At 49.0% G+C, this 12438-nt stretch overlaps 1 protein-coding gene across 6 annotated transcripts in view; it reads right to left on the reverse strand.

Annotated features, from left to right (window-relative positions):
- The window catches only part of GLRX3 (glutaredoxin 3), a 31269-nt gene extending 26292 nt beyond the window's left edge, over positions 1 to 4977 (reverse strand). For 2 of the 6 annotated variants that reach the window (XM_033841521.2, XM_019940267.3), the window contains exon 1: positions 4833 to 4977. In XM_033841521.2, coding sequence (XP_033697412.1) covers positions 4833 to 4921 — 89 coding nt within the window. In that variant the 5' untranslated portion in view covers positions 4922 to 4977. Of the gene's footprint in view, positions 1 to 3590; positions 3692 to 3809; positions 3870 to 3897; positions 4004 to 4832 lie in introns of those variants that run through there. The other 4 variants (XM_019940268.2, XM_073793796.1, XM_073793795.1 and 1 more) reach the window with 4 other exon arrangements.
- Between the last annotated feature and the right edge of the window lie 7461 nt (positions 4978 to 12438).

A 12438-nucleotide genomic window follows, 5' to 3' on the forward strand; every position in this document is an offset into this window, starting at 1 on the left:
AAAGATATATTTAATTCTATCCTCATACCCAACTGAAAAACCCTTCAGTTTTACAGAATTCCAAATTCAAATATAATCCCCCTTGACTACAAAAAAATCTGAAAACCCAGGAAGAAAATACATTGAAAAATATGTTACACGGAGGAAGGAAACAAAGGACAACTAACCTTGGGCAAGGAAAGGAATAGAATACTTGGCTCATGTGAGCTAAGTATTGAGAGGAGGAGGAGCCTACCATGCAGTGTTGGGGGCCGGAAGCCGAGGGAGGCACTGGGGACTTCAGAGAGCTGGGGGCAGGATTTGGTGGCACTGGAGCACAGTCTAAATTTCAGTACCTGCAAGTTCCTGGCTTAGTGACTGATGGCTAGTGATAGCACTAGCCACGAATCACAGTACAGAAGCTGCCAACCTGAGAGGAAGGGAAGTCTAGTGGGCTGTGATAGTCTGGAGCTCAGGAAAGAAGTCCATGCCTGATCTGCAGATCTGGGAATCAAGAAACAGCGCCGGCAGCATGCTCACCCATGCAGGAGGATAAAGAGGAGGCCGAGGGCAGAGCCTCTGGGGCTCATCAACACTAAGTTAGGACAGATGGCGGTAAAGGAGCCCTGGTGGTAGACCAGAGAAGGGACCTAAAAGGCACACAGCAAGGTTCTAGGGTCTCCCAGAAGTCAAGAAGGAAGGAGAGACAATTATCAAATGCAGCAGGAAGGGCAACCAGCAACAGTGAGAGTTAAGTCCAGTGGACGACAGAAGCAGCGTGTAGACCACTGGACTGAGGATGAGGAGCAGAGACGGCTAGAAACCTACTCTGTAAGAGACTGGGCTGTAAACAGAGAGACAGCAAGGATGAAGACAGGATCAAGGAATGGGCTTTTTTCAATACAAGAGAATTTTCATCGTTTATCTTGTGAGGGAACAGAGTGCAAATGGGGAGGGAGAGGCTGAAGACACGAGAGACAGCTAAGGATTCAAGGTCTCAAAGGTGGCAGGAGAGGGAAACTGAGAGCAGAGAAGAATTCGCCTTGAGAAGAGGGACAATCTCCTCCGGGTCAAGAGCAAAGGATTCAAGAATGGGTGAAGCTACAAGTAAATGTGTAGGTGTCGGGGGAGGGGCAAGTCGAAGAAGAGCTCTGGAAGATGCTTCTGGAAGTCCTGTTTTCCAGGTAGGAAGCAAGGTCATGTGCTGAAACGAAGGAAAATGGAGGACAGGGGTCACAGACAGGACCGAGGAAGACGGGAGGGCTGCCCAGGGGCACACAAGAGTAAAGCAGGAGGCTCTAAAGGCAGAGCCGCCTAAGGTGGGAAAGGACACATGGCAGGGCCCCTACTCCATGGGTACCAAGTGCAGCAGCAGAAGGCAGGAGCTTCAACACGTGGGTAGGTGGGTAGAGACTATGGAGGAAGTATTTCACCAATCCCTGCTGCCTCTTCCTCTCGGGCATGCAGCTAGACTACACCTCTCAGTCTCGCTTGTGTCCCGGGCTGGGGCCCTGGAACTGAGCTGTGGCCAGTGGGACGCAGGGCAGAAGTGAGCTACCTGGCCCTGCAAAGCCTCCCGCGTGAGCCTCGGCCTACTCCAGCCTCCTCTCTCAGAGCTTCTGCACAGCGTGGCAGGGGGCCTCTGGGGCCTAAGGGATGGCGGGAAGGAAGACAGGCCCACGAAACGACTGCACAGGAATGTTCACAGCAGCCTGGCGCATAACAGCCGACACCTGCAAGTAACCCAATGTCCACAAACTGGAGAAACTGCTGTATATTAACACAACAGAATACCACTCAGCAATAAAAAAGGAACCAACTACAGATACGCAGCAGCATGGATGAATCCCAAAAACACACTGAGCACAACAACCCAGACATGAAAGACCAGGAGTTCTGCGACTCCATTTACATAAAGTAAAAGAAGAGGCACAACTCATCTACAGTGACAGAAGGCAGATCACTGGTGGGGGATTACTGGAAAGAGCCTGAAGAGCATTCTGGGGCTCTACATTCTTGTCCTGAATGATGGATACTTGTGTTAATACAAATGCCAAAATTCATCACACCCAGCAATTAAGATCTGTGCATTTTACTACAGTATATAAGTTAATACCTCAATCTCTTAAAAGTTAGATACCACTTTTTACCAAACTGAAAAAAGATTTTTAAAATCATAATATTCAATGAAAAAAGGATAAAGTGAGATGGCACTTTCATATCCTACCAGTAAAAACTAAATTGGAACCTTCCTGAAATTTCAAGATACTTACACACTTCCAAGTATCTATCCTACAGAAGTCATTAAAGAGACAAAAATGTACGTATATGAATATTTTCCCGGTATTTTACACAGCAAATAACTGTAAAAATCTATTGTTCAACAAGATAGTTTTCTTAATGGTCATACAATAAAATATCATAAAGCCATTAAAAATCGTGTGTCAAAGAATGTTTAATGACGTGGGAAAATGCTCACAATGAGTACATTTTTAAAAAATTAAAATAAGTTACCAAACTTTGTAACAGTATGTGCCAACGTAAGTAAAAAAGAAAAGAAAAAAGTACACGTACACAACTTAACTTCCATTACTCCTAATGTGGCTTGGAAGAGTAACTTAACTTCCACATCTGTTAAGCAGCAGTAACACCCTGGGAGGTTGGGAAGATCAAACAAAACTATGCACGCACTTTGAAAACATTAAAGAATGATATTAACGTTGTTATTTTACATTATCCACAATATTCTCATATTTAGATGCTTAACTTCCACTTTCCAATTAGGTACACGATGCCTAACATCATAAGGACATAAACCTGAAACAAACAAACGCTGTCACCCTCTCTTGGATTATACGTAAGTATTCTCTCCACCTTCATGGACAGCCCAATATGCAGGGTGCATTGTTGAAGGAAAACCTTTAGAGAAAGACGAGATTCAAATCCTAACTACTGTGATGTTAAACAATGTAATGAACCTTGGTTCTTTTTCAGTAAGATAATTAGTGATTGATAAATGGTTGTTTCTCTGTTATTACAGGTGTTCTCTTATAGTTATTCCTCTGCAGGTAACACCAGCTACCATCTATTAAGATCATATAATATTAGACTCTGTTAAATATTTTACAAATGGGTAAAAACCTTAATTACTCTGTAAATGGGTATTAATATCCCCACTGTATAGACCAACTGAGGTCTCAGTAACATATAAACATCTGATTATTTGACTTAAGCAAAAAAATTTTCAATTCACATGAAATTTTAATACTGGGATATGAAGATTTGTAAAGTAGACGTTAAGTAACTACATTAACAAGTACTATTTAATGTTCTGAAATGCTGCCAATTTCACCAAAAATAGCAGAGATTTGTTCCTTCCGCACATGCCAGGCATCACTTCCTTCCCATGTGCCCATTTAAACTCATCACCACGAAAAAGGTATATTGGTTTCCGGATCATTTCAAGTACGGGCCCATGGCAAGAATTAACATTTAAACTTTTTCAACCGTGATGTCTTAATGACTTTTTTCTTTAAAAAACGATACATAAAATCAAAAATGTGAAACACACAAAAAGCAAAATAGTCCTCCAGGTGATCGTGAACACTTACGAAGGGCAGGTCCAACCGAGTCCTGCTCCTTTCAAGACGCCGCCTCTGGGGCACTCCATAAGTGGGCCGCCGTAAGATGGGGGGAGCGCTGGATGAATCACCTTTCATCAATGAGTCCACGTCATTCCCTTCGCGCCCCCCCCCCCCCGCCCCACTCGCCCGTTTCTGGCAGTTTCCCAGCAAGACCGGAAATGCCGCAAGAGCGGCTCTGGTGAACACCTTTAACTTCAGCACGGCGGCGAAGCCAGACGGGAACTCTCCCATCGCACCCGCACTCCGCAGCTCAGCCGCACGCCAGCGTACTCACTACCCGCTTCCAACCGCGATCCGCTCCTGCACTCGCGCCGATACGCTTCCACTGCCAGCGAGCCCGCGCAGCCGCGCCGCCGCACGCAGAAGAGCCCGGGCGCGAAGGCGCCGCGAGGACAGGCAGCACGCGTGTCCGCTCCCACACCCCCGGGTGGGCACTGTCCTACCCCTCTCACCGCAGAGGACACTCCTGAGACCTGGTTAAGAAACGTGCGCAGCGGCTCTGGGGCTGGCTCCCGGGCAATCGGCTGGCGCTCCGCCGCCCCCACCGGCCATGCCCCGAGACACCGCCCAGTCCCCGAGAGCTCGGCCAGCGGAAGCCGCGAGACCGCTGCGGAGGCCCCGTGCCCGCCCGCCGGCGCCGACTCGCAAGCTCCGGGTTTCCATGTGTTCCCCCAGGCCCGGCCTCTGCATCCCGGTGGGTCTCCTTCAGACGCCGTCCCAAGGGCGAGGGGCACGTGGGCCAAGCCAGAACGGACCGCGGCTGAGCCCATCCAGGAAACAGGAGACCCGCGTCCTCGGCCCGGACAGCGCCACACAGTGCGCTCTGCCCCATCACCAACACCCTTAAACGTCCCTCGGAAAGGAGGCAGGACCGCCAACCCAGCTAGGCCTTCCTCCGCCTCCCGCCCGTGACGAACCGGGCGGGGGCCGGGGTCTCCGTGCCCACCCCCGACCCGCGGCTGAGTCCCCGCGTCGCCGCGCCCCGGGAGGCCGGGCCGGGCTGCAGGGCGGGACCCGGGCCTCGGGGCGCCCGGAGGGCCGGGGGTCTGCGGTGGACCCCGCTCCCCTTCCGGGGCGGGGACCTGGCCTCGGGGTCCGGGCCGCGCCGGCCGCTCCGCCCAGGCCGGGCCGGGTGCGAGGGAGCCGGACAGCCGTCGCGGCCGGCCCCCGCCGCCTCCCCTCATCCCTGCCGCCCGCCGCCCCGCTCACTTGGCTCTGAGGCGCAGCAGCTCCTCAAACTGCCCGGCTGAGCCGACCTCCACAACAGCAGCCGCCACCTCAACCGCCCCCGCCGCCATGCTGCCGCCGCCAGACAAGAGCAATCGAGCGCGGGCGGTCGATGGGGGAGGGGCTCGGGCGGCTGCACGCGGAAGCCCCGCCCCGCCTCCGGCCCGCGCGGAAGCCCCGCCCCCCGCGCCCGCCCCGCCCTGTAGGCCCGCGCGGAAGCCGGGAGCCGGTGAAACGCGGGAGGTTGGGGCTTACCGGCGGGCCAAGTGAGAGCCCCAGGCTCCTGACCCCTGGGGCTCCGGACTCTCAGGAATCCTGGCCTCTGGGGTTCCTGGATGTCGGGGCGCCGTACGTTCCTCGCAACTCCTACGGCAGCTGGGTGAATGGTGTGTGTGATGTGAGTGTGTGTGTGATGTGAGTGTATGTTTAACAAAGTGAAATTTTAAGCTAAAAGGAAATTACGTAAAGGTGGGGATGGAATGGGAGGTTAGGGAAAGGGAGGTTGCGCCCTCTCCGAACCTCAACACTGACAAGGGGCTTCGAACTCGGTCCTGAAGAGCCCGAACCCGCGCCACCGCGTGGCCCGCCACCTACCCGCCGGCGGGGCCATCCCTGGGCGCAGCCAGGGCACAGCCCATCACCCACTGTGACCTCCGAGCAGCACGGCCTGGGCAGCTGGGCCGCCTCCGGCACCACGGGCCCAGCCCCAGGACCCTCTCACTCAGGCCCGCAGGCCCCACGCTCCTCTAACCTCGGGTCTTCCCTGGCTCTCCTTGGCATCGCCTAATGTTGACGCCCCAGATAGTGTCCGCTCACCACCTTTCCCCCTCCCCTGCTTATAACTCCCACACACTCTCCGGCCTGGGTAAAATTGTCCATGGTCCTAGTATCCTCAATAACCAGGGAAACCTCAGCCGCCAGCCAAGCGCCCTCCCCTGCCTCCGGAGCCCAGCATCCATCTGCCCTGGGGCCGGGGGAGTCTTTTTGGTTCTCCCCAAACTGCACCCCGCCTGCTCTCCAAAGAGCCACTCCTGGAGCTCCCATCTTACTGAAGCCATCGCTTCCACCCAGACACGTGAGGCTCCTCCTGGGGGTCCTCGGGCTCTGCACTGAGTTTGAGGGCAGGCCCCATGGATCCTCCCGTGGGTGTTAGGGCACCTATGTGCCTTCTACCACGTGCACATCTCACCGGGTTAGAACTGCACCTGTAGTCTCCACCAGTCCCGGTTCTCATCAAGGGAGGGAACTGAGTCTCTGTCCCAGTGCCTAAGTTAGAGCCAAGAACGTGGCAGGTGCTCAGTACATGCTCTCTACCTGCAGCTGGTGGAGAAGTGGGCTTGTGGAGTTTCAAAGACTTATTACAAAAAAAAAAAAAAAAAATTATGTAATATATTTCATTAATAATGTTTACATTGATTGCATGTTGAAATACTACTTCTGATATACTGGGTTTTGTGAAACATTATTAAAATTAAATTTACCTCTTTCTACCTTTTAAATGTGGTTACTAGAAATGTTTAAATTACATAGGTGACTTTCATTTGTGGCTCACTTTGTATTTTCTCTTGGGCAACTCTGCTCCAGTGATTGAAAGTGGTCTTTAGTTACATATGTGCCTCATCCTGAGAAGTGGGTGTTCCTGAAGATGGTAAATTCCATTATCTAAAATGCAATAAGAGAGTGGTGAGGAACTGTTTTGTATCCTGACTTTGGTGGTAGGTACACAAACCTAAACGCACGAAATACACACAAAGAGTACAAGTAAAACTGGAGAAATGGAAGAAGATGGACAGATCGTATGAATATCATCATCCTAGTTGTGGTATTGTACTACAGTGTTTCAAGATGCTATCTTTGGGGAAAAGCATAGGCAGAATCTCTCTCTGTTATTTCTTATGACTGCATGTGACCCTACAATCATTTTAAAATAAAAAGGTTAGTTTTTTTAAAAACCGTAAGTAAAATCTAGAGACTACTATGAAAAAATGCACCGGGAAGGGAGAAAACAGCATGTTGCAAAACAAGATGTATGCTCTGATGACCATTTTTAAACAGAATTATATGTAAATAAAACACGTAACTCCGTATAGCTAAATGTAGCATAGCAAAAGGTCTTCAGAAGGATGTTCTCCAAAGTGTTAGAAGAACTTGTGCCCAGAGAGTGAAAATAGGGAAGTTTTAAAGGGAGGACCTACACCTTTTACATTATATGCTTCCTAGTGTCACCTGCATTTTTTCTTTTTCTTTTTTTGTTTTTTAAACTTCTTTGGAGTCATTCATTGAAATGTTAGTATGTTTGGAAACACATCTGCACCAAATGTTGTACAAGAATTATATCTCTAATTTGAAGGAAGCTTACACATCAATACTAAAAACATTTCACTTGCATTTTTTTCAAAGAACATGGATGGGCTTTGTAATTTAAAAATAATGAAATTGTAATGCACTAGGGAAATGTGCAATAGTGAATCTTTTTCAAAAAATGCAAGAATCACCCATCTAATGTAACTGTTAAAAATCCTGATTTTTCCTTCTTTAAATGGAATTTGCTGAAAGCAGGATATACCAGCTAGAGAGCATGCTCCCTACCTTAAAAATAAAGTTGGGAAAACTCCCTAAAAATCTTTCCAGTTCTGCCTCCTGCCCTTTTTGCTGTTATCACTATTCATATCAACAGGCCTAATGTTCAGCAAGTGAATCTCTGAGCTTTAAAATGCTCTGATTTCACAACAAAGACCATTCCACTCAGCCCTGAGCCCAAGCCACATTTTGGGGGGCTGTCACATCTGAGTTACAGGTAGATAAGGGTGTACACAGCTATATAGTGCTTTTCAGCTTTCCAAAGTCCTTGCTGCTTCCAGATCATGATGCAAAGACATCACTGCCTGTGTTACCAAACCAAACTTAGGTCCTCTCACCCACCCACAGTAAAGCCAATCTACTGACCCCAGGTTGTGGTGAAGGAAAGTGCAGCATTCATTGCAGGAGCCAAGCAAGGAGTCCAGGCAGCTAGTGCTTAAAAGGCCCAAACTCCCGGAAGGCTTTCAGGAAAAGCTTTTTAAAGACAGGTAAGGGAGGAGGGTTGTGGGGTGCGTGATCAGCTCGTGGACATACTTCTGATTGCTTGGTGGTGAGGTCATCGAGAGTCAACATCATCAACCTTCTGGTTCCAGCTGGTCTGGGCTCTGCGTGCTTGTGGGCAGCATGCAGTTAACTTCTTCCACCTGGTAGCGGCTTCAGTATCTGCAAAACAGCTCCAAGGACATGGCTCAGAATATTATCTATAGCCCTTGAGGAGGAACTAAAGGCCCTGGACTTTGTTTAAACTAGTATTTTGTCTTGCTGACCACTTTCCTTTCTCTCCGCATTTTCTCACTTCTCTGATTAAATTTATTCTTTGGAACTCGGGCAAGGCCTAGGAGGCTAAAGTTTTTCTGCAGACGAGAGTCAGGCAGAGGACATGGGAGGCAGGGTGCAGTTCTGTCCTGGGAAGGCCCCATAGGGCCCTGTTCAGTTACACCTGCCCCACTTTATAGCTAAGGAAATTGCCCAAAGCCACAGCAGGGAAGAGGCAGTGCCGGGACTCATTCCATGGCCTTCCCTGTCCTGCCCCCACTGCACCCCATCCTGCACGCTGCTCATTCTTTGGAGAGCCCAGTCCTCTGTTTCTCTGAGCGTGTTCAGGCACAGAGGGGAAAACTCATCATTGTCATACAGAACTTAGTGCATGAAGACTCAAAACCACAGGAAAGCAAGATGCTGGGGCTGATTTTGGCCTTTGTCCCCAGTGTGGGTTAATCCCAGACACTGACATTCTGCTGACCCATATATAAGCATCATTTAGCTACATCCTATACCCTCTTGGGGCAGAGGGCTCCCCCTAGGGAACCCAGTGACACTTCGTGGCCCTGGGCAGGGGCCTCTCCGGGCTCTCCGGCCCACTTGGTCAGGAACCAGGGACAGCTCTCCAAGCAGCACAGCCCTGCAAAGGATGGGGCAATTAGGTTTTGCTGAGAAGGCTGTGTGGCACCTCAGGGGCTGGGACCATGGGGACCAGGAAGCTGAGGCTCTGGGTCCTGGCGGCTGAAGTCCTGGCCTGGCAGAGCACAAGCTTCAGAGAGGGCTGCAGGGGGCCTTCCTGGCGGCAAAGGTGCCGCACCCTGTGTCTGTGAATGGACCTCAGTTCAAAAGGGATGTGTTTGTGTGGCTGAGGTGTAATTATTTTTAACGACAGCTAACATTTCACCGCTCCTGAATGGGTGAGGAAATATTTTAGCCATCCCACGTTTGGTGACACATCATTCCCTCCTGGGCCCCAGTGTTACTCCCCAACAGGGCACAGTGCTGAGTACTAGGTGGGCACAGATAACCCAGGTGGAGAAAAACACCTGGTCGTTACAGGGGAGGATTTGGAATTGAATTCCCGCCTGGCTAGGTTTTTGTAAACACTCCCTCGAGGAGCCAAGACACACACAGGGTTTTTAATGGGCAAAGCATGGCATTAAGAAGTGTTGTTACTCAAGGAAAATGGCCAATGCGCCCTCTCTTTTAAGAGAGACTCCTAAATCCCAGTCACTCTGCCTCCGAAGGCCGGTTGAGAATAACCCCAACTGGAGGGAATTAATTTCCTTAGGAATTTCACTGTTACAAGATTAATGGAGCCCCCTGCTGAGAAACAGTAAAACTGTAAGTACAGTAGATTTGCACCTGAAGGATACATATTTTAATTTCCGTTCTCAAGCTGCGATAACATCTTCTCGAGCTACTATAAATGGCATAAATGAGCACCCGCACGTCTGCTGAGAACCTGCCGACACAGAGCTCCTGGGGAGGAGTCCGCGCGGAGCTGGGGTGGCCCCGGGTCCCAATGCTGCGGGCTCCGTCCACGTGGTGGCCCGGAGCAGGGGTCGTGGCCACGTGACCACGGCTGGGCGCAGGTCTGGAAGGGCCGAAACAAACGCCCTTCCCGGGAGCCCCAACGGGTTGACCAGAACCCCAGAGAAGAATCCCTGGACCACATTCTCGGAAGTCGACCCCCATCGGCCCGCCCTAGCCCTGCCACCCACCCTGGCACAGTCCTGCTGAGGGACCACCGGCCTGGACCGAGAGTGGGGTAACTAAGAAGTGGACAGTCTGTGTTCTGCCCCTCGGGAGCCCTCCAGGGAATTTCACCCCGCTGTCCATCAGCTTTGGCGGCCCCAAGAATGGGGCTTGGGAAGGTTGTCTCACAAACCACATTGAGATAAACTGGACACTGGGTCCAACCAAGTGACCAGCCCTGTTCTCCTTGGCCCAAGGGCCTCCCTGGCAACTGGGATGCTACAACTATCACCCTGATAACCAAGAACTAGTCTGGGATAGGGAAGTGGGAATGGGCTGTGATGTTTCCTCTGTCAACCCTTAGGAGCCCCGCACTTGACCTTGGCAATGTCTGGCCAATTTTTTTGTTCCCTTCCTTACCAGAAACTGCTGTTATTGGAAGAACTCTATGTATATGCTGGCTATAAAGGTTGTTTATGCTGCCATAGCGAGATTTTTATTGGTTGTATTTTTGCTGCACTTGCTTGAAAAATAATTATTTTCAAAGAAAAGAAGAATTACATATCCAGTAAATTAAATAAGACTCGTGTTTGTTAGGGACCTCTGACAGCTCCTCAAATGTGAAAAAAGGTTTCGAAGCAGTGAATGGACAATTTATGAGCAAGCTTATGTGTAAAACACATTTCAAGACGTACTCCATCTTGGCTCCACCAATAAAGATACATATCATTTCTTTTCAGAAGTATATGTTATCTGATGGTTTCACAGTAATCTCTTTTCCCCTAAAATAAGACAATGTGAATAAGCGTGTACCCACTAACCCAATCTAGCACTGAGTTGAACGTTTTTGGGTTGCTATAGGGCAAAAAAAAAAAAATGTGACCACATCCCATAAAGTGCTCTCTAGAAGAAATATATTTATAGAAAATGTAGTTCACAAATCTTGATCTAATTGCTACAATCTTCAAAAGCTCTTTAGTCAAAATAATTTTTAAACACGTTTCTAGTTGTTGACAATTTATCAGGGAAAATTCATCTTGAGAGTTGACTACCCATTTTCCATCCCCTGCATCAATTCTAATGTGTCTTCCACGGAAGACCAGCCAGGGCGGCAGGTGAGGATTGTAGAGCCAGTTTCCAGGCTGTAGGTGGCACCAGCCGCTTCTTCAGGCTGGGGAAGGAGCATCCTTTGTTGAGTGGTTTCTTTATTCAACCTGGAGACATCACAATTCAGAATTAACACAAACTGATGCTCTATCTATAGAGGTTCTTCTGATCCACCAAAAACGTGCTTTACCCTGACTTGCCAATTTTTAACACCTCCTGCCTTCTCAGTTCGATTGGCAGTGTATTTGAGGTCCTATAAGATGTACCAAGTCTGTGCTGTACATATGAAAGCCGCTAGTATGGGGTTGGAGGGAAGGGTCATGTGCAGAGAGAGAGAAGGAAAAACTTACACATACACTGCCACATACATCTTTGCCTACCTGAAGTTTCAGTTTTCCATGTGATCACCCGGAAGAAGATTCCATGGCACTTTGCTGATCACGAGTGTACATAGTCACTGTGTATGTTTGTATGCAGCTGTGTGTTGTCTTGAGTCAAACGTTTTACATATAAACAGCGTTGTGTGTGTGTGTGTGTGCGTGTGTGTCTATGTATTTATTCTCCAGGTCCATTTGGAGTCAATTTTCTGCTTGTATTTGTAATTCTTGTTTCAAATTTGAGAAACTGAGGATACAAATGAGTTTGCCTTGGTGTCACAAACAAGATCACTTGTAAAATGAGAGGGAATTCTTAAGAGAACTAAGAAGTTCTAACCAGGCAAGCTCCTTTGGGCCGTGTGGCTCCAAGATGTCACGTCTCAAAGAGAATCCTTCCACCTAGGCTTCTGAGTTCACAGGTCCTCTGTCCCGCTGACCTTGGCACTCTCACAGGCTGCTTTTGCCTGGAGATGTCACATCACAGAGTGGATGTCTGGAGTGTCCAGCAAACACCGTGAGCAGAGCTGGCCCTTCCTTGCCAACTTTAAATTCTTTCCTCTAGAACCAAACGAGAAAGGAAAAAAGCAAACCACTGATTTTTAAATGATGCATAGGCGCTATTGCCCTGTAGTACGTATATAAAATAAATGGGTCAGTCTTTCATGTTCTCTTGATGAAGTAGCTAAACCTCTATGGTTGTGTCTCTTCACCAGAGTAAAGCAAAAACTTGGTGGTGACTCCATTATTAGCCTAAGTTTAAGTTAGTATCTATTATTTGCTCATTTGTATGAAATACACTTCACTATTTTAATCAGAACAAATATCTCATGTAAAAATGTCGATGCCAACATGACCTTTAGACCTTCCAGCTATGACATACATTCTTTTCTCAGTTCATATCTGTTGAACTAAGAAATGAATAACAGGAGATACAGAGGGGGAAAGTCTCCTTCCTATGATAAGAGGCAGAAGTGGGGGACCCTAAACTGGCTAACCCTTTATGGCGTGGACCTGAAGGAGAAAGCAGCACGTCTGGCCGATTCTGCACGGACACGACACACCAG

Source organism: Tursiops truncatus, chromosome 16, assembly GCF_011762595.2.
Source record: "Tursiops truncatus isolate mTurTru1 chromosome 16, mTurTru1.mat.Y, whole genome shotgun sequence".
Taxonomy (NCBI): domain Eukaryota; kingdom Metazoa; phylum Chordata; class Mammalia; order Artiodactyla; family Delphinidae; genus Tursiops; species Tursiops truncatus.